The sequence below is a fragment of the Anser cygnoides genome, chromosome 23 (assembly GCF_040182565.1).
Source record: "Anser cygnoides isolate HZ-2024a breed goose chromosome 23, Taihu_goose_T2T_genome, whole genome shotgun sequence".
Classification (NCBI taxonomy): domain Eukaryota; kingdom Metazoa; phylum Chordata; class Aves; order Anseriformes; family Anatidae; genus Anser; species Anser cygnoides.
The window spans coordinates 823,262-844,809 of record NC_089895.1 but is presented as its reverse complement, the minus strand read 5'-3'; the positions used below and the strand labels follow the sequence as shown (position 1 = coordinate 844,809).

Sequence of the window (21,548 nt, the reverse complement as noted above, 5' to 3'; positions counted from 1 at the left end):
ACAAAGAGTATAAATTAAGTTTTTCACTAGGTGTTTGTTGAGACTGCTATTGTTACTGCAATCACAGAATTTGTTATCTTTATAGGCACACTAGTTTGAAGTAGCTATGACCCATTTTGTTTTAGTATTCCAAACATTTTGTATGTCAATTAAGGAAAGCTCTATGTTCTAAGAATGTTAGTGTGATCTCTCAAATAAAGACATAGCAAAACTGACAGATAAAGTTAAAGGAACATTACGTATGGTTTAGTAGTCTAATTTAGACAAATACCAGGACGGTATGTTTTAAGTTACCTCCACAAAATGAAAGATCAGGAATGATTATGTTGAGCGTTTAAGAAATACTTGCAAAATTCTAAATATGTCAGGGTAACCAAAGTTAATTTAAAAATTTAATTATCCATCTCATGAAGGACATTTCAACCTTTTTCTCGGCCTTCTCAGATTCTTCCTTCAGAATCAATTATTAGTCACTTCAGTCCCCTGAATCCTAATAACCCAATTCCTCCTCGTACTTCCTCCGCCTCTCCTGCATCACGGGTCTGCCTTCCATTTAAAATGGCAGAAATATTTCAGATATCTTTTATAAACTCAAAATCAGATTTGAATCTTTTTAAATTAGCATCTCAGGAAGTTCAATTCCTTCCCCAATGAATCACTAGATCCTTAATCCTCTAAATATATTCACCCTCTGCTGTTCAATTATAACTCATTTTCAGGCTTTCTGCAGAACTAACTCATGTCTCGCCTGCACTTTTTTTTCTCAAAAATTATATGTAACAAACTACCTAACCAGTGCAACAGAAATTTTCATTAATGTATGTACGTGCTTAAAATTCATTGTTGCCTCATCTCTTGCTCACAACAATGAAGTTTTTAAAGATATTTCAGGGTGTAGAACAGAAACATGTCTCTTTTCTCCCCCTTTTGAAGGACCAGGATCAACATTTTTATAAATGATTGCATTTAGCATCCTACAAAGTGTTAATCAGTGAAAGCTGATTTAATCAGGTAAGAGAAAAAGCAGTATTTTCTAAAGGGTTACTGCTATAGCTGACATAAAAGAACAAAGTCCTTATCCATGAGAAGGACACAGAAGACAGACAGAGGAGCTAGCAGAGCTGAAAATCTAATGGCTACAGTGCTTTTTTGATTTATCTATTAGTACTAAGTACTACTGGAGTTAGTGGAAAGAGAGGGTTTGACTTGGGTTAGGAGAGGGGCTAATATACACAGGGCAGGACATACCAACCTTTTCCAAGTGTGGAAACACGACCTATATTCCCAATTAAATCTAGGGAGAGAATTGTGAACATAACTTCCCCAATTTTGGCCCCTCTTATAGGGGTAATCCACCTTCTTAATGGGCAAGGGTGTCAAATGATATTTTAGATGAACCAACAAGAAAAAAAAAAATCTTAGTGACAAGACAAAAAAAAATTCCACTGGAAGCAAGTAGTCCCAGACTGAAACCATAACTCTGAAACCCCCAGACTTCTTTCTTGAGACAGAAGGCACTTAAATAGATCCATTATTTTAATTTCCAGCCCTATGTCTGAATCGAGCAGCTGGTAGTTCACCCAATGCACGAGGGCACTCATCGCTGTTGGCCAGCAGGCATCCTCTATCCGCCTTTGTAACCATCCAGCCCAGTCATTTTTGATTGGTGTATCCACAAACTGATTATTAGTGCCACGTCCTTAAAAACTAAAGTATGTTTAATGTGGAGCAGCAAAGAGCTTTTTAAGAGACTATATAGTAATCCACTCCCCATGGCTACTGACGTCTTGATTGTATACCATCCAATAAATTCAAGGCAGTAGTTCTTATCCCAGCATTAAAAATATATATATAATTTCCAAAATTTAGTAATGTCCATCAGCTCTTTTTGTCAATACCATCAGAAAGAATAATCCCAATAACTTGGAAATGATGTAGATCCAAAATGGAAACATCACAAGCTGCCTTCGGTCTTCTCCATCCAAGCGTTATTTCCATGGCTAAGTGTTGTTTGTAGAATCCAAGGGACTGTATCATTAAATTCTACTAGGAAATTTTTGGTGACAATCCAATTAACATATAAACTGCGTATAGTGAGAACTGAGAACTAGGCATCAAGCTTTCACAGAATTTTAGGTTCTAGTATTCCGAAGATACTCCATACAGAACTTCACCACATGTTGTAGTAAGATAACTCCATCTGGCAGTAGGGATACATCCGAATAAGGCCTTAATATTATCCAAGAAATGGAATCATTACTTCTAGAAAAGAGTAACTCCAATATCGATGCTGGCCAAAGGAAATCTTCCATCTTAAAACCACCTTATTTCAAGTGTAGATATCCAACCAGCTGCAGAAAACATCCTCTATGGATCCACAAGGTACCAGCCACTGGGATAGAAATCACTTCCGTTTCCAACCCAAAATAGGAAACATAGATAATTCCCAAAATTTTAAATCCATCTGGGGCCCCTTATATACGAGTTTGTGTTTCTCACCATATCAAATACAAAATACCTGCCTAGAGAAACCTTGGAACTTACCCATCAAGTCTCCGCTCATAACGTCCTTCCCGTGCATGAAGTGATGGTGGGGGGCCGTAAGTGGGCCCCCCCCCACCTCCTCTGAACCCAGAAACCTCTCTACTACGAGATGCTATGGAAACTGTATCATCCAATCCCCGAGCAGCACTGGGAATGGTTCCTGGTTCATTATAATCCGTCCGTAGGTCTCTATCTCCCATTTTGTTGACAGAGTTGTGTGCCTTCTGCGCACTTTTGATGTCCACAAAATCCACAAACGCTGCCACTCCGCCTTCCGACCCCCTCTTAGGGAGTATTTTGACACTTTCAACACGTCCATATCTGCAAGAAAAGAAAATAAAAGGAAAACTATTAATGCAAGCAGAAAAAGACGGTATTTAATAACATTGCCTAGAGAAAAAGCAACATCAGTTTCAAACCATTTGCCCTTCACGCATGGCAGAAACACCAATCTCAAAACACGGCAGAGGCTGGAGGAAGCATTTCCAAAACGGGGGGAAAAAGCCAAGTGCCCTTTCCAGAATAATTTCAAACCCCCTCTCTTTTGGCTAGCATACCACGAGATCTCCCCTTTTATAATAGCAGAGCAACAGCAGCTGAAGAAATAGAAAGGTGTTTGCAATTAGAGCAGCCCTTCTGACTTTTAATCTGACGAGCAAGACATAATTAACACAAAACCGTGTCACAACAAGTAAAAATAAAGACATCCCGACAATCTTCTTGAGAAAAAAATGACCTTGACACAGCAACTCCACCGCCCTGCTCTGCACGTAACCCATCCCGCGCGGAAACGACAGCCTTCGCTCCTGCAGGTTCCCGGCCCCAGCCTCCCGGGCTCGGAGCACCCCGCAGGACACGCGTGCAGCACGGTGCTGCTCCAGCCCCGCACCACGTTCCCCGCCGCCGGCCCAGCCCCATGCGGGACGTTGCAGGAGGTGGCAGAGCGCACCACCAGCCCTGAGCGCACGCCGCGGGGTTTCTGCAACACGGGCGCAGCCCGGCCAGCAGCTGCCCAGGAGAAAAAAGGCACCACCTTTGTGCACGTGAGAAAACATGATGTCAAAATGTCTCCAAATACTGGCGTCGACTCATAGCAGAGAGGATTAAATGGACAGGGGGAACAGGGCAGCATTTTAAAAGAGCTTGGAACCACACGTCACGTTTTGGTCATTCTCTCAGCCAGGCTTAGCCAAGCAGGTAAGGGCTTGTGACTTCAGATGTTAATCCATGACAAAAAGAGGCAAAGAAACGCATTTTGGGATGTACTGGCAAACTGGAAAGGGATACACAAATGAAAAAATAATGAAGAAATATTTGTAAACTGTGTAAAGAACTATTGCAAAATTTTTTGTGTTCCCAAAGGCAGCACAATTCCGAACAGATGTAAACAGATCTTAAACAAGAAAAGCTGTTTTCAGCTACAGATGCATGAAAAAAACTAATACAATCGCCCGTCTGAGGAGCAAATGCTGTCAGAACCCGCATCTGACTCCAGTTTATGCACGGCTTTCCATATACCTTCAAACTTCGTCATTGTTACTGGATGACTAATTCTTAAATACGATTTGAAAACCTGCCCCCTCATTCCAATCTGACCTACTCTACTTCATATGTGATCTGGATTGGATTTAGGCTTCATTCTTCCAGATTTTCTACTCCACCAAATACGGCACACTGCTCGTTAAGGGATATATGTGCAAACAAGAGCATCGTTCAAGCCAGTCTAAAAGCTCCTTGTTAGATGCAAAAAGGCAGGGGCGCGCATGGGACGCACTCGTGGCTGTGCGCTGCCCAGAGCAGAGCTTGCAGCCCTGGTACTCACGGGTCCAGCACAGTAATGTTAATTCTCAGAGGAGCTTTCTAACTTCTGATACCAAAGTGAGGCACTGGTCATTTTTTATTATAACAAAAAACAGCAAGGAACAAATAATGGTCCTGCAGGAAAGGTTCTTCTCCGAGTCTGCACCCTTCTGAGGCTGGGTGAGGTTATCAAATCTTACCTTGAGGGCAAAATTTAGAAAGACCAGGAAAGTAGAGGACGTGGTTCCTAAAATTTGTGCGAGGAAAAAAAAAATGGGCCTGACTGGATGTAGCACGTGTAAAGAGAGAAGCAACAGGAAAGGAAGAAGGGGGAAGGAAAACAGGAAGAGCCCATCTGAAAAAAAATCAGACTGATTGCCATGAACAAACAAGACAAAAATACGAAAAATAACGAGGTGTGTTAGTTAGCATCACCTAAGCCCCTTTATCATGCATTTCAGTGCCAGTCCTCTACAAACAAAAGAAAAGCTGTTGCAATAGGACAGTGCTTTAACTTTGATTTCCTTTGAGTTTTTCTTCTAAATGCTGCAGTTACAGAGCTGACTGGTTCGAACATGTACCTTCCTTTTGCTCACTGTTTACACATTTGGTTTCTGGCAATGTGAGTCCATACTTTGTCTACAATCTTCCGTTTAAAAAAAAAAAAAAACTTAAATGTATTAACACTCCTCAAAAAAACTGAAATCCTAATTGACCTTTCTGACTGCAATCACCAGAGCCTAGTTAATATGAAGAGCTGCCTGCCAGTTACATCAGAAATGAGCTCTCTGACTGTTCCCACTCACTATCCTGATAATTCTTTTATTCCCTAATTTTGAAATCACGGCACGTACGTGTTATTATAACATACACACACCTCACCTATTTTATAACCTCACCTATTTTCTTTTGCTGCAGAAGATCCAGAAATGTGTTAAAACATTCAAATATTCAAACTAATGCTGCCCAGGAAGTGCAGAAAAGACAGAATGTCAATGTTCCCCCTCTACCAGCAAAATCACCCAGCAAATGCACACCTCTTGCAAGCAGAGCTCAAATTTTATATTGGGAGAAGCGTACTTTGGTTGCCAGCTATTTCAAGAATTTAAAAAAAAAAAAAAAACTGCTGTGAAATGTGGGACAATGTATTTTTCTTCCCTAAACCAGAAACGGGTGGGGGAGGCTACTCCTGTATTCCCCTGCAGCCACAGCCCTAAATCACCCCGCTCGGCGCGGGCGCGTTAATCCAGCTCCACAAATATACGCCATGCTCTGGTGTCCTGCACCGTGCCCTTGCCGAGCCCCGGGGATAATCTGTGACAATCGTCTTTGCTGCAAGCCGGGGAGCCAGGAGGGGGGAGGAGAAAGGGAGCATAAGCAGATGGGGGGACAAGAGAAAAGCGAGACGCAGCGAGCCCTAAGCATGCGAGGCCGGCCGCCGACGGGGAAGGTCCGCGTCCTCCTTGCCCGGCGAGGTCAGTGCCCGGGGACCACACGCATCCTTCGGTGCCGCGCCACTGGGACAAGGACCGCATCGCTCCGCATCCAATCCCCGGGGGAGAGGAGGGGAGATCTGCAGTGCCGCATCACGAGACGGGTTACTGCAGCAGAACAACACATGGCAAGAGAACGATGCTCTCGGGAGGGCTGGGGGAGGCGAGGCGGCAGCAGACGGCGAGCAGAGGCAAGATGGAGGCGAAGGCGCTGCGAGGAGCAGCCGATTGCGCGACGCAACCTTTGTCCGGGTCCCAAGGGCTGGGAAGAGGGGACAAAGGAGGACCGGAGGCATCGCCGCGACCTTTGGTAACGTTCGCAGAGCGGCTCCTCTAAAGCCGCACCGCCCATCCCTGCACCTATGCGTCAGCCCCGTCCGAGCTGCATTTCACAATCGCTGGCAGACCCGGCAGAAAACAAAGAGGCGTTCGCTGAGCTCTGAATCCATGGACCCTAATGAAAGCAAGGCTTTTAATGCCTCTCCGCCTGGGGAACTCATGACGATTAATCATTAGCTCCGAGCCCGTCCCGTATCGTAGCGAAGCAGGCTGGGGCCGTGTTTTCAGAGGGGTTTATAGTTCAACCAGAACGACAGCCGACACACCAGGGCTGTTATGTCAGCGAGCCCCTCTACCAGCGCACGACTGTAACACCGCGCGATAAACAGAAATCTGGTGGCCCTTTCAGAAAAAAAAAAGTTGCTAGCTAATCACTGCTTGAACAAAGCTACGCTAATCCAGCTTTTCAGACAAAGAAAAGGAATTCGTCATTTAACCATTATCGGTTTATTCACTGTAGATCAAAGCACCTCTATAAACAAGCAGCCGAAATGTCTCTGGGCTCTTGGCACGGCCGCTCGGCGTGCTCGTGGTGCTCCAGCCTCCTCCCGTACCGGCAGACAACGCGGCGGCTGGGGAACGCCACACGCCAACGGTGCTGGCCCGCGCTGTGCCGGCTCCCCGGGCACCACGTCGCCACCGGCCGCAGCCCTGCTCTCCTCACTGCGTGCGGCAGGCGTCTTCCCGGGCACAAGCAGCCTCTGCCCTCCTCGAGCAAAGGCGTTTCGAACAAAGGGCGGATGACAAGAAAGCCAAATATTCAGTAAGCCAGTATTACCATTTAGCTGAGTGGTTTTATAAAGCGGTTAAGCTCCTTTAAGATGGCATACACATGGTAGGAAAAGGTAGCTTGGAATCAGAGGGGCGATCACTTTTTTAATTTAAACTGCTTTCCTTGATTCCCACTTCAATTCGGATCACCTCCTCATTTCTCATGCTGACTCCCCCAAGCTTGCAAAAACCCTTCATACCCACCCGTTTTCAGCACTGCAGAATTCTGCAGGTCAGCCTACAAAAACCTGTTGTTGAGAAGTCGGCACGATGCTACGCCCAATACTCCTGCATGCGAGACGCATCGCGAGATCAAAAATAACACAGGTTTCTTGTGCTCATTTCTGCACCGCTCATTAGGGGCACGACTTGAGAAGACACACCGCTGCGAGGGGACGTCTGGGTATTCTGGATCCACTTGGGTTCACTTCGACTACAGCCAGCTATCTTTAGCCATCGGGAGCGCACGGGCGGCTTTTTGCGCGCGGGGTTATGCGATGGCGCAGGCAAGTCACGGCCTGCAGTATTCAGTAAAACGCGCACACAGCGCGAAGCTTCCCCCCGCCAATCGCGTTCCTCTGCCTCTGCTGTTATTTCATAACAAAACGATGTGACCTGAAGTAATACTTAGCCAGATGTCTGCCTCGCTTCTCCTTATTCGTAACGCCAGGCCAGCCCGCGTGCTCCCAGCGCTGCACTTGCTCCCGTGGCGCGGCAGCGCTGGCACCGAGGCTGCCGGTAACCGGCTCCGGAGGGATCCTGCCGCCAGGCCACCTCCGTGAGCATCCCTTCTGGGCTCTCCTGCTGGCATGGATCACCGTTCCTCGGCCCACCACCAGCTCTTTTTAGGAAACACTGCTCAGAGCCAGGGCCACCAGCTTGGCCGTGGCCCTCGCTGCCACGCCACTGACGGCGCAGACCATGGAGAGGGAAGACAACAGGCCTAAGAAACGATGTGCCACCATATTCCGTGCTTCATGTTCATTATAGCCACGTACTTTTCTTGCCATGGAAAATATTTACGTGCTTTTAAGTGGCACAAGCCTTTGGAATTGCATTCTGCTTCCAGTCATGCCTTCAGCAGAGGACCAGGATATCTTTGGTCAAATATCATCACATGGAAGGAAGACTTGAGAGCTTACAGATACAGAACAGAGGAATCTAAACAAAAGGTACTCGGACCACGCGCGGACTGCATTATTGGGTTTGGGTCCTTTCATGAAAACAGCAACCGATCAATAGCAGAAAGCAAACCCAGAGGCAGGCCATAAATAAGTGCATGCGCAGGGCTGGGACAAAAATAATGCACGCTAATGGAAATGTAATCTCAACAGAGAACAGGCTGAATTCCGCAGTCCTGGAAAACTACTTGAAATGAACAGCATGCGGGGAACCGTCACCTGATGAGCCACAATTGCTCGTCTTTGTAAGCCTGTCACTCAAACCTGGAGAATTTGTCAAACAGTACCGCGAACGCTTAATGACGACCATGGAAACGTACACACGGCTGCCGGCCTTCGCTAGCAGCTGCTTTGCAGGCAGACCTTGCTGCAGGACTCACTGCGACCAGCTGGACGCGACTGCCCAGGACCAAGGGCGCCTGACCACGCTCCGCACGGAGCACCTCGGAAATCCCTCACGTCAACCCGTCTTTGAAACCGAACAACTGGCTCTTCAGGCTTGCGGTGAAAATAGTGTGACGTTCCAGAGTATTTATCTAACGTGCCCACGCACGCGCCCCTTTAAAGAACCCGACAGCACCACCGTGGAACCCTCCTCCGAGCGCCCCATCTTCCCCGTTTTCTAAGAACAGGGTTCTCAGGGGAAGCACGCAGGGACGAAACCAACCAGGACGAGGGTAGCGGCACAAAGCTGCCAGCAACGTATGGAGCACTTCCAGCAGCCTCCAGAGATTCAACGTATGGCACGGACGCTCCTTATCTCCAGCTGCTATGTCACGTTAAAGATGGCTAAAAATAAAGCAAATTCAATGCCTTTACTTCTACCTTTCTCTGCACAAAATGACTGTTTCTACAATGATAAGCCATCACAAGAGGCCGGGGTAGCATTCTGGATGATCGAGAGTAGGAGAGCTTGTCGGTGAGTGGTGAATCCACACGATGTAAGGCTTTGAAAACCTTTACCTTCACAAAACCACGCAAAATAAAAGCTCTCCATATCACAAGGAGTGCTGGTTTTCAAACCGTACGGCGAACAGACCTTGTGGCAGCAGTGATTCAGAAACACGCCCTAATTACCAAGCTCCCATGCTTTTCTAGATTGCAATCTTAGATGCTTTAAAACTTGTTTAGAGTGATCTTTATTGGCCCTGAGACCTTTGGGGGGGGGGGGGGGCGGGGAATAAAGTTCTGCAGGGCATTCTTGCTAGCTGTCTAGCAATAAAGATTTTTAAACAGTTCTCAAAGTTCAGGAGCACAAACCATCAACGAGGTTACGGCGCTACGGCAAACTGCTGACATGACGGGGCTGAACCCTTAACGCGCCGACCCTAACTCCCCTCAGCCCAAAATACTAGCCGAGCCCAGGCCTATCCCGCATTTTCCTGCTCACTTTAGCCTAACAGCATTTTATGGGAAATCTCCCAGCTCTGACTACAAACAGGGGTTTTGTTAATGAGATACAGCACGTGTTTCTGCCACGCACTGAGAACAGCGAGGGCTTTGTCTATTCTCGTAATCCCTCCATAAGAGATGACAAAGTAGGAAATTAAAAAGCTAGCATAGGCACATTCACTGATACTTCTGATACCTGTTATTTAAGAGCAACACGCTCGGCATATCAGATAGTCTGGTAGATAACTCCATGCTGAAATAAGCGCTCGCCTCTTGCTTACAGCTCAGCTGAATGCTCCATTTTAGGATCCAAAGTAAAAGTCAATCCTAATTACGACATTTTATTTACATCTTCACGGCAAAGTCACCATCTGGATACCGCCGAGGTGTTAATACGCCGCGTTCTGGGCACCGGGATCACCTGAAGTAAGCTGGGAAAAGCCCTCGGCCCGCGCTCAGCAGGTCACGCAGCGCCTCGCCGCAGCCAGCAGCTCCTGCAACGCCAGCCTCGCGGTCAAAAGGCAAACCCTGACCGTCCCGCAGCGAGGGGCTGAGTGCTGAACAGTGTGGGCTAAAGCTCCGTCAGCACAGCCGCCTTGGCCACCCAGCAAACAGACAGAAGCTCCGTCAGTAAGGAACTTGTACCAGCAGCCACTTCTGCACAATCGAGGAGAAGTACACAAGCACCCATAGCAGGGCTTACCGGTAATACACATTTTCGTATTATTAAAAAAAAAAAAATCAAAGCAGCTTTGTGTGCAGTAATAATGAAGACTCATTTCTTATGGATGCATGTCTTGAGGTCGAATTCCCTGGCGTCCAATAAATGCCAGTTCCCGCTGCAGCTTTTCCCACGGTTAGGAACACCTCTCTCCCATGTGGATTCTTTAATGTCTAATAAGGGTTGTACGCACGCTGCAGCTTTTCTCTCCATGGGGCCGCTAATCAGGTCTCCCTCCTCTATTAAAACCGCTTGTTTTCATGAAACGCGCAGGAACATTGCATCTCTGAGACTGCGAGCACCTCCTCTGCCCTCAAGTTTAGCTGAAACTGGCTAACGGGTTCTACAGTGATTAGGGAAGATACGCATGCAGGGCAAGATCACATCAGTCTTGCTCTCTTAGCAGATCAGAATATTTAAGAATTAGACTGTTCTTGAACAGTAAAACCACTCCCAGAAGCCTGAAGAGGTTACAGAAATTTGTAGGAGCCCTGCAAGGCAGAGAACGTGCTCAACCACACACCAAGGACGATGCACTGCAATTCTTTCTCCTCCAACCTACACAGATGCATGGCACCACGGTACTACGCACTAGATGCACTGCCACCAAATTCCATCTCCAGGGCATCTCTCCTTCCAGCCTAAAGCACAATCGGCAGATTTTCTTCAAAAATACTGGTGGTGATAGGCTGCATTAAATGCTTTCTGAACAGGAATTGCTCAAGCCTTTTCGTTTGAGTGAATGCTTTTAGGATTTGGTCGGATTCGATTTTAAGAACGTACTTGCATTGCAACTGTAGGGGCATCTCCTGCTTAATCAGGTTTTTCATTCTTACATGAAAGGGTAAATCCCCATCTCAGTTTTGCTTCTCCAAGCCCTGCTTTGCATGTATTCAGCAGCAGATGGAGGAAAATGCAGAGTCATAACATTATGGTCTCCCTGCCATGCTGTAAAGTACTTTAAATACGTACCATCTTAAGGCTTTACGAGTCTCAGTGATCGCCGGTTCATACTTCTCTAGTGAAACAAACTTTATAACCTGTCTTCCTACAAGGTTTTGTAGGTTTTCCAAGAAACTGTATTCCAGAAGAACATAAAAATAAAGTGGATTCGTCTGCCCTCACCGAGACCATCCCAAGCACTGAGATCGCTCCTCGCCGTGAACCACCACCGTCTGAATGAGCAACCAGCCTCAACAACTTGAAATTCATTCCTCACGGAAAGCAGCCATGGATCCACAGCCCCAGAGACACGTCCAGGTCCCCGACCCCAGCAGCTCACCCACTCCAGGCAGGTCACTCTCTTGAAACCAGGGGCGGGGGAATTGTGCCAGGACCCGCACACGGACAGCGCTCCTCCTGCCCTCCCTGCCCTAACGCAGCCAGCTACGGCAGCGTAACCGCCACGAGAGCGCCTTCCTGACGCTGTTCTGCTGATCTGCTTCACCCCCAGACGCCCACTGTCAGAAATCACTCTGACATGAGCTAGGAACAGGCACCCCAGCTGTGGGACCAAAGTCTCCGAGCAATGGGGAGGAAGAGACACTTCCTGAGCTCTGCCAGATCCCGCGCATCTCGATGTACCCTCAGCCACATATACAATCTGCGTCAACGTTGAAAACACACTTATTTTTTAAACATAGCAAAGCTTTCCTGCTACTAATACATCGAACCAGTTGTTTGAGAATTCAGGAGAAGACCAAGGGTTCATTTCAGCTTTCACTACAAGGAGGTCACTGTGCACATCGTTAGCCACCTAGATGCATACTGAGATGGCTTTCCAAGAGCTGCATCTCACACATACGAGCACGAACTCCTGAAATTAAATCAGATTTGATTCCGTATACAAGGGAGATAGTTATCCATTCTGAGCTTTTATTCTCCTCACAGTCAGGATGTGAATGAGGCCGGAAGACTTTTTCCTCCAGCGATGACTACTTTAAACATCCAACTTGGCAATTTATCTTTCTTATTTTGCCCTACTGACTGTTCCGGGTCACCCACAGCTGCCACGGAGCGCCTGAAGAGGGAACGCTGAAATAAGCCTCTATGTGCTTTTTGGCAGCCGCCCCCGCCGGCGGGGACAGGAGGCACCACTCACGCCAGCAGCACGATCAGACGGACCCCAGCTCGGCGCTCCGTGCTGCGCGCGGGGACAGCCACGACAGGGACGTCAAGTTATTCATAGTGAGTCCCACGGACAGAGGACATCAGCAGCTCAGGTTTCTACCTGGAGGAAAACCCATTCGCCGCTCGTTAAAGAAGCTACAGCCTGGCAGTACTCTTTTCATCGAGCTAAAAGATTACTTCAATACCAGCTGTGATTGCGTACCCGGTCACCACTGTGACAAAAGCTTGGTGTGAATCCAGCTCCAGTTTCCTACCACATCAGAGGGTAACAGAAGACATGCAAGGTCTTGTATTTGGATAGGAGGGCATCCAAGAGGAAGACACAAACAAGTCACCATTGCCTCCATCTGCAGAGAGCGCTGGTGCGGATCATCTATCCACGCTGCTCCCAGGGATGTTCGGATTTATCTCGCTTTTCGACGTGAGACCAGAGCACGTTCAGCACACTTTCATTAGACTTGGCCATGCACACCCCAGATCTAAGTGTACTAAAAGAAAGCGCTTTCAATTTTAAATTGCTGAGCTTAATTAAAAAGGGGAAGAGAAAGGAAGCAAAAAAGCTCCCTTTTGTTCTTAAAAAGTGTCTGGGTTTTTTAAACAGAGACTGGTCATTGAGATAGGCTGCCGCTCGTCTCCCATGATTAGTTTCTCTGAGCGGAAAATTGATGTTCCTTTTGCATCCCAATTCTGCTGCATTCTCGCCCAAGTCACCATGAATATTTGGACCTCAGACAACGCATGAATATACAAAATAGCGTACAGAGCCAGCCGCACGCAGTGCTACAGGGTACACTTCCAAAAAATCCGTCTTGAGAAGTATGTTGTTTCAAATGAATTCAGAGACACTGCCTTCATAGTCAATCTACCCCGTTAACAGATCAGATTGCAGCAGTCCCTGGAATATATCGTGGTGTATTTATGAAAAGTCTGTAACTGTTTATTCTTTTATTAAGGGATGTTATCTTCACACTACGGGATTTTACAGATTGTATGCGACGATTACACAGTGTTAGTAGGTTAAACAATAACTATGGAAATGCAGAAACCAAAGCAGTCACTGTGTTTTATTCATTACACAGAAGTCGTCATCACATCTTAAAACATTACTGCAGACGAGCATTAGAGACGGGTTCTCGGACCCGAGGAGACCGGAGCTGACATGACCCAGCCACAAAGGGAGCTCTCCAGGCAGGCAGAAAGGCAAAGGCTCCGGCGTTGCCCCCGCACGTACCCTCATCAGGTCCGAGCCAGTGACTTGCTAGCTCGGCAGCAAAAAAGCAGCTTTTGTCTGATTTTCATTAACTGTTCAAATCATCTTCAGAACACTACAGAGACTCATGTGAAGGTAAGCCACGAGGCTGGTTGTACACTGTGAATTTCCATCTTCAGGCTCATATTCCTCCCACGAGATTTCTAAATTGGCATGCCGAAGACGCAGCTAAACTCAAAATCTTATTATGGAGAGTAATCATATTTTCTAGTTTATTCCTTAGTTCATTGTTTAAGAATGTTTGCCTTTCCAGTCTTTGGTTTCAGGGCGTTCGCAGACCTCAGCGAGTTCACAGAGCTTAATAAAAAACACGTACGCTGTATCTCACAAGTGCTTATTTTTGGTAGCCACCAAAACCAGACCTTATCCACCGCACAAGCAACTTAACTGCTTACACCCCCGTCACCAGCACCTCCCGGAGTGCCGGCTGAAGCAACCTGACAGCAGCCAGGAGGGGTAACCCTCACCTTCACCCCCTTCCCACCATCCCCAAACGCCACCAGAACACCTCGCTTTGGCAGTCATTGCTCCTCAGGTGCATCTTCATGTGCAGAACGCGTCTCCTCCTCCTGCTCACAAGCTGACGACAGCGTGAAGCCACCAGAGCAGCCAGTCAGTCTGCAGTCGCAGCACATCGGCTCAGGAAAACAAAGCTCCAGGTTCACCCTGACTCACTAACGTGCCCAAGGACTGCAGCCTGCCCTCCGCTCATTTGGATATTTGCTTCCTTTTTTATGAAATGCTAGCTGGCGCTTCTTGGCCCTCAGCGAAGACGAGGACCTAATTTTGGACACACCTTAAGACTGCAATAAGGTCATCTGCCGGAGAACTTAGCATGACTTTCTGTCCTATGAAAAGCATTGGGGGAAAAAAAAAACAGTCAACAAGACTATCAAAAACAGCTTTAGGCCTTTCCTAGTCCCCTGTTTTAAGTTGATGAATGGGTTTAATATCCGCGTACGCCTCACAAGGGCTGTTACGTTCTCTGTGCACCAGTCTGCTTTCTCTCTTCACAGAAGGGGTTCCACGGGGAGCCAAACGCTTCCAGCGACCCAGATTCGGCCACGGCAACCCTCAAGCTCCAACAAGCATCTCCTGTGCACATCGAGCAGCCTCACGGAGCTTTCACACAACTGAGTTAGGCATTCAGCTATCCACCAGAAAAGGCATCAGGATTATTTATTGTCGTACCAATGGAATTTAGAGTAAGCACAAGAAATACCAAAAGCCAACGTAACTTCAGAGCAGCCTTTCAGACAGAACAGGACCAGGACATGCAACCAGGACCCTCTGAAGAACTCTCAGGCAACAAGCAATGCTGGAAAGGCTCACCAGAGGACTGAATTTTGTAACCAAGTGACATCCACTTATCTTTCTAACACGGCTCAGCGTTTAAAAACACTTAATAGAAGCTTAGTCCAAATCTGTGCTCCGTGCAGCTCTTCATTAAGTTTCTTTGAAGTAATTATATAGGCATCTCCCTGGCGAGCGTGGCGTCACCAAGCTGCCACCTCAAGTGCACGCAAAGAGCAAGACGCGGAGCAGCCAGCGGACTCGCGGACCCCAAAGTGTCGAGGAGCCATCCTCCGCGCAGCTTGGCTGTGGGGAAGAAGCAGGCGGCTGCTCAGGGCACTTCTCCATCGGGGCCAGGGACAGCAGCACCACCGGAGGTGTAGTGGAAAACAGGGGCGCCACCAGCACCCGTGCTCCTTTAGCCCCTCGGCTGAAAAGCCTTCGTGCGGTGCGAGGCAGGCTTTCGCTAAGGAGCCGGACCGAGATTCGGGAAGGCAGTACACGCCTCGCGCCTTCCATGTCTGTCTTTCCCATCTGATTCTGGGCAATTAGCTTAATCCCCATGCCTTAATCCCCCAACTAAATGCCTTCCCACGATCTTCCTGCATTTTGTGTTCCGCAAAACTAAGGTCACCTTACTGGAGATGTTTGTAAAACGCAGCATAACCAAGTGCCGACATTGCCTGATATTCCAGACACTGCCTCAACAAAGCACAGGCATAAATTTTACCTTCCCCTTCCTTTCAAAGGCGCTGAGCTAAAAAGGCTAGCGCCTGCGCTGTGAAAACACCGTCACCTAAAAGTGGTAAGAACAGAGGGGAAAAAAGCAGAAATAGTTCATTCCGCATCCATATTCCTGCCTCTTCCTCAGATAAACCTAACATCTGGTTAGGGACCTCTATATGCAAAGCTGATTTAGCGTAACTACCCATGTGTTTGCATCTTAAGTGATATCCAAGAACCACTACTAGATTATAAGCAATAAAAGCTCGGGAACATATTTGAGAATTTTACTAGAAAAACTGCAGCGCTCCTACATCCGACTCAAGCCCGATCCTGTGGAAAGGCACTGAAAGACCTGCTGGTGTCGTAAGCGGGGAAGGCTGGAGAAACGGTGCTGTCCTAAATAAACAGCTCCGACACTGAACAGCCATGGGGGGTTTTCTTCCCGGGGCCCCAAGCCAGTCCCCCGGTGGCAGTCCTACTGCTCTGCCCCATGCGAGCCGGGGAGCAGTCGACCAGCATCCCGCTGCGCCGCCTTCGCCCTCCGCGGCAATGCATGGAGCAGAGAGCAGGGAGGCTTCACGTTCCCAGGCTCCCAACCATCAGACACAACGCTTTCTTGTAAGCTGACCGAACGGTATTTGGAAGTTACTGAAAACAAACACGTGCTCTCGATTACGCCCACGTACTGCAGAGCAACTCCAAAGAGCAGTGGTGTTGCAAACGCCAACCGCTTCTCCAGAGGGTATCCTACACCCCTCGGACGAGGAGTGGGAGCAGCGTGACGCCGGACAAAGCTCGCTGCTTTTCCAGCGGGCTTAAAGAAACGTTACGATACTCGTCTCTCCTCCAAGGCTGCTCTGATCTGCAACGTATTCACAGTGACTTTAAAGGAGCGCGTTTGTTCCCCGAAACCCAGGGTTTCTCCTGGGCTTGGTTGCCCCTCTGAACATCTTAATTCTCCCACAGAATACGAGATGGCATACCAAAGTCACACGGCTCGCAATCAAGAGGCTTTTACTCCTCTTGCCCTTTAAAACACCAATAAGGGGACAAAGCCGTGTTCTTTCAGATTAACCAGGAGAAAACACAGGGAAAAAAAAAATATGGAAGGCCAACACTTGTGCTGGGGACAACTGTTACTATATTTAGTTGCCTTGTTCCGCAAGCTGCCGAGCATCTGTTCCAGTGATGGTGAATGACTTTTTTCCTGCTAGTCAAGACAGCGTTAATTAGGTGAACCCAGAATGATTGCTACCACTGCTTCCCCGCGCGCCCAGCTCTGCCCCGACACCCTACCAGAGGCTCAGTGTTTGCTCCATCTTAACTGCGGACCCCAGCTCCTGGCCCCCATTGCTTTCATATTCAGGAATGCCTGAGTAACTCTCCGAAAGAAAATACAGCACGTTAGAAAGAAGTTTTTCAAAAGGGGAGTAGCTGCCTAGGAGAACAAAACAAAAGCCCAGAGTGATTTCAGTTTTTTACAATACACCCAAAATCACTCTCTTGCTATCCCTTTTAGTATGGAGACAATATATAAAAAGGGGTTTTCAGGAAAAAAATAACACTACTCAATAAGCCAAGGATTTGAGACCAACTTCAGTATTTGCTCATCTGAGAGGAGAATTCATAAACAGTGTTGTAACCAATCAAGAGTGTTTTACAACCAAAAAGATAGCTTCTGCAAAATGCTTTTTTCGTCTTAGTTCCTTCTCTTAAAAAATGACTTGAAAGACTGCAAACCCCAGCAAGGTGCCCACAGTAACTGGACAAGGAAAGAAAAGAAGAAAAAAACAGCACACCCCTCATACTGAGCATGCCTGCTAGGCCTGAAGTTTTAGAGTCGCCCTTGAATTTTGCTTCTTTGGAAGCAGGATGGTCACGCTTCCCAAACTCGCTCCTAGCAGATGCTGGGGAACAGCAGGACAGCTTGCACGCAGGCTCTAAGACAGGAGCTGCAGCACCTCGTAAGCCAAGGGGACACACAAAGACCCCGCGGGCACCGCTGCTGCCCAGGCCGGGGGATTCCAGGCAGGCTGCTCCCCAACTCCCTCCCGCTGGCAGCGCGGTGCCGCCAGCGGCCGCTCGCAGGCAGGGGGATGGGTGGGAACTCCATTTCGCCGAGATCATCTCCGTCTCCTCAGGCTCGCGCTCCAAACGCGACAACTCTTCTTTCCAAGAAGGCAGCCTTCCGCGTCGCAGCCGCCCTCCGCGCGGGCCCGCTCCCGTGACACGGGGCCCCGGCACACAAAGAGCGCGGCTCCATTGTCCGCGGGCAGTACCTGCACCTCGCCAGCACCCGGGGCTACAGGCACCCGCGGCAGAGATCCGGGCGGCCGGACCCCCGCGGGGCTGCCGAGGCGACCCTCGTCCTCCCCTCCGGTACCTGCACCCCAAGCCAGATGCTTAGACTGGAGCCAGATGCGTAGAGCACAGGCACAGAGCGGCTGGAGCGTATTTTACCCGTGTGTTTACTCGTGCAAGACCGGCCTCCTCGAAACGCACTAATGTTGAAAGAAATCTCTTTTCAAAACAAAGCGAGAAATTATAGGAATGAAGGGTTTTGCCTGGCAGCAAACCTCCCTCCAAAGCCACCAATCGAAACTCGCAAAGGTAAAAACAACAAAAAAAAAAGGTAATTAATTCAGAGCCTACCATTTTTTCCACATCCATCTCTAAGCAACAGTACCATAGCAACTTTTTCCTGCTTTAATACATCTTACAAAAGAGGAGGCATGGACAAAATAAGACCCAGGAATGTCAAATTTCCACTTCCATTCGAGTGCCTCGTATTTCCTCGGCTAGCTATGCCTGGAATTAAACAAACAGCCCCGCAGCGCATTTTCTTCCCCCGAACCCTGCCTTTGTATAACGTCCGATCCCGCGACCTGGGCTCGGGGACACCACAAACCACGGCGAACGCCAAAGTGCCATCCCCTCCGTGGGAGCCACCGAGAGCGCAACCGACAGCGGCGTTGGTGGAACGCAAGGCTTGGGGGGGGACAAACGTGAAGAGAAGCGACGGGTAAATAGGTCGGCGCAGCCCCCGCTCCGAGTGCTGATACGCAGCTGAGCCTTTTTTTTTTTTTTTATGATTTCTGTTTTTTTTATTGAAGCTCCTGCCCTGCCGCCACGTCTGGCTCCCAGCCCCGCACGATCGCCCCGCGGCGGGGCCCCCTGCCCACAGCCCCGGGGGTGCCCGAGCCCCCGCGCCGCCTGCCCACGCCGCCGGGGCCCCGCCGCCATTTTAGAGGCCGCCTGGCAGCAGCCGGGCGCGGGGAGAAGCCCCCCGGGGCCGCTCGGCTCGGCCCGGGGCTGCGTACAGGCAGCGGGGGGACCACGAGCTGTGGCCCCGGACCCCATGCGGGGCACGGTGCCACCCGGGGGGCTGTGAGCGAGCCGGGGGGCAGCACCCCAGGGCCCCTTTTCGGGCCGAGGCTGCGGGCAGGGAGGCAGCCGAGGCCCGCCATCTGTCAGCGGGCTCCCCGGCCCAGCCTCCTCGCATGTTAGTAACCACATCTATTTTTCCCATGGTGACTCATTATTAAGGACGCGCCGTCATTTTTCCAGCGCTAAGGCAGCAGAGCGAGGCAGACTGAAGGAAGCTTCCAAATCCTTCCGGAATTTAAAAAACAAAACCCAAAAATCGCTTGGTGGGAGGTCAGCGGCTGCACCCCGGGCTCGTCGCCTTCTTCTTTTTTCCTAAGAGAAGCTTCCAGCGTGCAGCGCAGGGCATCAACTTTGTGCGCGCACGTTTCCCACAGACACGGTGTTGCTGCGACTCACGAGAAGCCTCCTCTCGCACGGAAATATGCAGCGGGGAGGAGGAAAATACAACCATGCAAACAGCCACTACTTCCTCGTGAGCTGCGCCGTGGGAGCTGGGTTAATCTATGCAACGACACACCGAGGAGGAAAAAAAAAAAAAAAAAAAACACCAACAGCCAACAATAACCAGCCCGGCCCGCGGAGCGCTGCCCTCGTGGAGGGCTCCGGCGCAGGGAGCTGCTGCCTTCGGGGCTTTCTGCGGGGCTGCCGTCGCCTTCGGCACCTCCGGGCGCTCCGGCCGGCAGCGCGGGGGCACGGCCGCTGCCCGCACCGGAGCATCCCGCAGCTCGGGATGAGCGGACGGGGAGGGGAGGCCGCGCACGAACGGGAACAGAACCGAGGCGGCGAGAGGACGGCTCCGCACGGCGGAGGGCCGGAGGGGTGAGGCGGAGGCGGCGCGGCCGCCCCCCCCCCCCCCCCGCGGGGCGCAGCCCGCTCGGCCCCGGGGCTCCGCGCCCCGTCCTGCCGCTCCTCGCCCCCCGCCGCCCCCCGGGGTCCCCCCGCCCGCCCCCGCGGCCCCACTCACCGCTTGAAGTGCTCGATGATCTTCTCCTCGCGCACGTTCTCCGGCAGGTTGCCCACCCAGAGGTGCCTGGTTTCCCGCACCATGCTGCGCGGCGCGGGGCGAGCCCGCCGCCCCTGCCCCGGCCCCGGCCCCTGCCCGGCCTCCCGGCCGCCTCCCCCCGCGCAGCGCTGCCGCCCGCCGCCGCCGCCGCCGCCGCTCGCCCGCCGCCGCCCCCGCCTCCTGCCGGCCGCCCTCCGCCTCTTCCGCCGCGGGGCCCCGCCGCCCTCAGCTGCCTCCCCCCGCGGCGGCGGCGGCGGCGGCGGCGGCGGGCGGCACCATGGGCTGCGGGGGGGCCCCCTGGCTGCCGGGCGGCGGGCTCCCCCCCCGCCGCGGCTCCGCTCCCTGCCGGCCGCCCCCCGCCTCGGCCCCGGCGCGCTCGCTCGCGCTTCCTCCTCCTCCTCCTCCTCCTCCTCCGGCAGCGGCAGCGCGGCGCCCCCCCCGCCGCCCCCCCCTTCCCCTTCCTCCTCCTCCTCCTCCTCCTCCTCCTCCTCCTCCTCCTGCTCCTCCGCCCCCTCCCCCGCCGCCGCCGCCCCCCCCCTCCTGCCCCTCGCGGCTCCGCCGGCTCCGCTCGCTCGCCCCCCCCCGCGCCTCTCGCAGCGCCACACGGGGGCCCCCGCGCAGGCGCACTGCGCGCACGGGCGCGCGCCGCGGCCCCGCCGCCGGCATTGGGCGGGGGGGGGGGGGGGAGGAGGAGCGCGGGCGCGCAACGCCCCGCGGCCGGGCGGCGGCACCGCGCATGCGCGGGGGCGCGCGGGGGCAGAGCGCTGCGGGGGGGGGGGAAGAAATGGGGGGGCGCAGCGAGGGGGGGCGGCAAAATGGGGGGGTCCTGCAAAAAGGGGGTGCAGAGTGGGAAACGGGGGTGCTCCACAAAAAGGGGGTGCAAGATGGGAAATGGGGTGTTATGTCCCCCGTACATGGCCAGTCAGGGCTGCGATGTACAGCAATAAGGGGGGGCTGCGTGGCAAAAAAGGGGGCGAGGAGGAAAAGAGGGGCTGCGACGTGAGGTGATGGAGGGAGCTCCGCCACAGAAACGGGGCGTATTCGGAAGCATAAAGGGGGCTGCGCTGCAGAAACGGGGCGCTGTGTGAAATAAACGGGAGGTGATGATGAGAATAAAGGGGGCTGCGCTGCAAAGAAACGGTGCTGGCAAAAAAAGGAGCTGCGTTATGCAGCGTGGGGTACAACGCAAAGACGGGGGGCTGCAGTGGAGCGAGGGGCAGGCCGAGGGGCGAGCAGGCGAGGGAGGAGGACACAACGCGAGGGGGGCCAGGACAAGCCCCCCCCAGTGCCCCACAACACAGGGATGCTCCCAGGAGGGCACCCAGCCCGGTGCTCCCACGGGGCCAGGGCGGGACGGACACACGGACACCCCGACACCGCTCAGAAGCCGGGGCCTCGAGGCTCCCCCTTTCCGTGACACGCAAACCGAGGCGAAGGAAAACCCAGCGCGCTGCCTCGATGCAATCAGCAAGAGCGAGTAAAAAATTAATTTAGGTTA

The 21,548-nt window shown here is 51.3% G+C and overlaps 1 protein-coding gene across 3 annotated transcripts in view; it reads right to left on the bottom strand.

Annotated features, from left to right (window-relative positions):
- SPEN (spen family transcriptional repressor) overlaps positions 1 to 20,200 on the bottom strand; it is a 66,158-nt gene extending 45,958 nt beyond the window's left edge. Inside the window, exons 1-2 of one of the 3 annotated variants that reach the window (XM_066982115.1) lie at positions 20,012 to 20,200; positions 2,545 to 2,865 (exon numbers count right to left, since the gene is read on the bottom strand). In XM_066982115.1, the coding sequence (XP_066838216.1) occupies positions 2,545 to 2,865; positions 20,012 to 20,094 (404 nt within the window). In that variant the 5' untranslated portion in view covers positions 20,095 to 20,200. The other 2 variants (XM_066982114.1, XM_048048637.2) reach the window with 2 other exon arrangements.
- Positions 20,201 to 21,548: the final 1,348 nt, after the last annotated feature.